Source organism: Gopherus flavomarginatus, unplaced genomic scaffold (assembly GCF_025201925.1).
Source record: "Gopherus flavomarginatus isolate rGopFla2 unplaced genomic scaffold, rGopFla2.mat.asm mat_scaffold_34_arrow_ctg1, whole genome shotgun sequence".
In the NCBI taxonomy this organism is placed as follows: domain Eukaryota; kingdom Metazoa; phylum Chordata; order Testudines; family Testudinidae; genus Gopherus; species Gopherus flavomarginatus.
The window spans coordinates 5,953,300-5,955,939 of NW_026115061.1; the positions used below are offsets into that span (position 1 = coordinate 5,953,300).

General features: G+C 46.4%; 1 protein-coding gene across 1 annotated transcript; it reads left to right on the top strand.

Annotated features, from left to right (window-relative positions):
- The first annotated feature begins 938 nt into the window (after positions 1-938).
- On the top strand, positions 939-1,877 carry LOC127042202 (olfactory receptor 11L1-like). Its single transcript, XM_050935824.1, has one exon. It carries the CDS (start codon positions 939-941, stop codon positions 1,875-1,877), a length of 939 nt encoding a protein of 312 aa, XP_050791781.1.
- Positions 1,878-2,640: the final 763 nt, after the last annotated feature.

The window sequence follows — 2,640 nt, forward strand, 5'->3', positions numbered from 1 at the left end:
TTACAGCTCCTGGTTCTAACCTCACTTGGGCAGCTGTAAAGTGGGAGGATCTCTGGCAGAAGTTAATATTGCAAGAAACCATTTGGGAGATCAGAGTTAGACCTCATGGATTTATTCACGTAAGGAAGGGCTGTGAGATAGTTCTTGTTAAAGCCATTCCTTTACTCTCTCTTAGCTCCGCTGACCATTTTTAGTGTGGGCTAAAACACTCCAGTGGCTAGCATCCTTTGAGGAACAGCAGATGCTTCGTGGCTCTGCAAAGCTTGAATTAAGATCCTGATAAAGCAAAGCCCTGAGAACCAGATTTATAAAGCTATTTAGTGGTTGCTGAGCTCAGTGTTGCAACAATCCCTAACTGACTGAGGAGCCTAAATTCCATTTTCAAAAGGATTTAGGCAGGGTTTCTCAAACAGGGGTCGCGGCTTGTGTAGAGAAAGCCCCTTGCATTCCAGACTGGTGCGTTTACCTGCCCCCTCCGCAGATGTGGCCGATCGTAGCTCCCACTGGCCATGGATCGCTGCTCTGGGCCAATGAGAGCTGCTGGAAGTGGCGGCCAGTAAGTCCATGGGCCTGCACTGCTTACAGCAGCTCCCATTGACCTGGAGCAGCGATCCGCAGCCAGTGGGAGTCTCGATCAGCCGGACCTATGGATGGAGCAGGTAAACACACTGGCCCGGCACGCCAGGGGCTTTCCCTACACTAACAGTGACCCCTGTTTGAGAATAAATGAATAAATCCACAAGATCTAACTTCTGGCTTAATGAGCAAGAAAGTTTACATCTAGTAGGGCCCTAGCTTGCACCAATGGGAACTGCTCCAGGGAATGTGAGGAGATACTCTTTTTTGAGATGATGACATTCCCATTCATGGCTAAAGCTGGGATGTCTGTCCTTTTGAAAGTCCTGTCTCTGAATTTTAGGACATTCCTTTGTACCTAGATGCACCTCAAAGACAAAGCAGAAGAGGACAATCGAACGATCATCACAGAATTCATCCTCCTGGGATTCGGGAATCTCCCTGAACTGCAGCTCCTTCTCTTCCTGGTGTTTCTGGTGATCTACATTGTGACCATGTCTGGGAACATCCTCATCACTGCGCTAGTTGTGGCTGATCAGCACCTTCACACCCCCATGTACTTCTTTCTGGGGAACTTGTCCTGCCTGGAAATGTGCTACACATCCACCGTCCTGCCCAGGTTACTGGCCAGTCTCTTGACTGGAGATAGAACCATTTCTGTCAGTGGCTGTTTTGCACAGTTTTACTGCTTTGGTTCTCTGGCAGCTACAGAATGTTATCTCCTAGCAGCAATGTCTTATGATCGGTATTTAGCGATATGCAAACCCCTGCGTTATGCAGCCCTGATGAACGGCAGGTTGTGCCTCCAGCTAGCAGCGGGGTCTTGGATAAGTGGATTTCTAATTTGCGTAATTATTATGTGTTTTATGTCACAATTAACATTCTGTGGCCTCAGTGAAATTGACCATTTCTTTTGTGATTTTTCTCCAATGCTAAAACTCTCCTGCAGTGACACCAGCATGATTACACTGGTTAGTTTCATACTCGCCTCCCTAGACTCGCCTTGCCCATTTCTTTTAACTATGACATCCTATGTTTGTATCATTGCTACTATCCTGAGAATCCCTTCCACCACTGGGAGGAAAAAGGCGTTTTCCACCTGCTCCTCTCACCTCATTGTGGTTACAGTTTTCTATGGGACCCTAATGACTGTGTATCTGCTACCAAAAACCAATACACTGAAAGCCCTGAACAAAGTGTTCTCTGTCTTCTACACAGTCCTGACTCCCATGCTCAATCCCCTCATCTACAGCCTGCGAAACAAAGAGGTGAAGGAGGCCCTGAGAAAAGTCATCCATTAATATATGTTGCTCAAATGAATTCAAATGGAGTCACTCATCTGTGAAGGAATCCATCCGGCTTAATGAGCAAGAAAGTTTACATCTAGTAGGGCCCTAGCTCACATCAGTGGGAACTGCTTTGGGGAACATGAGGACATGCTAAGTTTTGGGTTGATGACATTCTCATTCATGGCTAAAGCTGATACTTGCTACTGCCTTAATTGGAAACCTGACTGTCTGCGCTCTACATAGTGACATTTGAGATTTCAGATACTTGTTTCATCTATTTCTCTGCTCTCTCTGAATTGTGTGAATGCCACATTCTACTTAGCACTGGCCTCAGATCACTATGGGCATAATTAGCTGGTTCAAATATTTTCTCTCTCCTTGATGTCCTGGATTTCCAAAAGCTCCATAACTTAATATCTGGGAAGATTGTACTGGTCTTCCCATTTGTTGTACTGCGTGTCATTTTGCAATGGGTAGAAGGGGTGTAAGGGTGTGCCTATACTGCAATGTAAGCCTAGGGTGTGTGGGACTTGAACCTGTAGGCTCAGTGAGTGTAAACCTAGGCTTGAGTGTCCACACTGAATATTAACACTTGGTTTAGAATTTCTGGACCCAGACCTCACACCAACATTCAGGCATCTACGCTGCACTACGCAGACCTAAGTCAAGCCAGCCTGTGCCAGATTTCCTAGCACCTTTCCGAGTAGGTAGCCATTCTAGCCCTTTGTTTGTGGTGCCCTGAGGGAAGACTTGACTGTCCAACCCGCATCAGTTT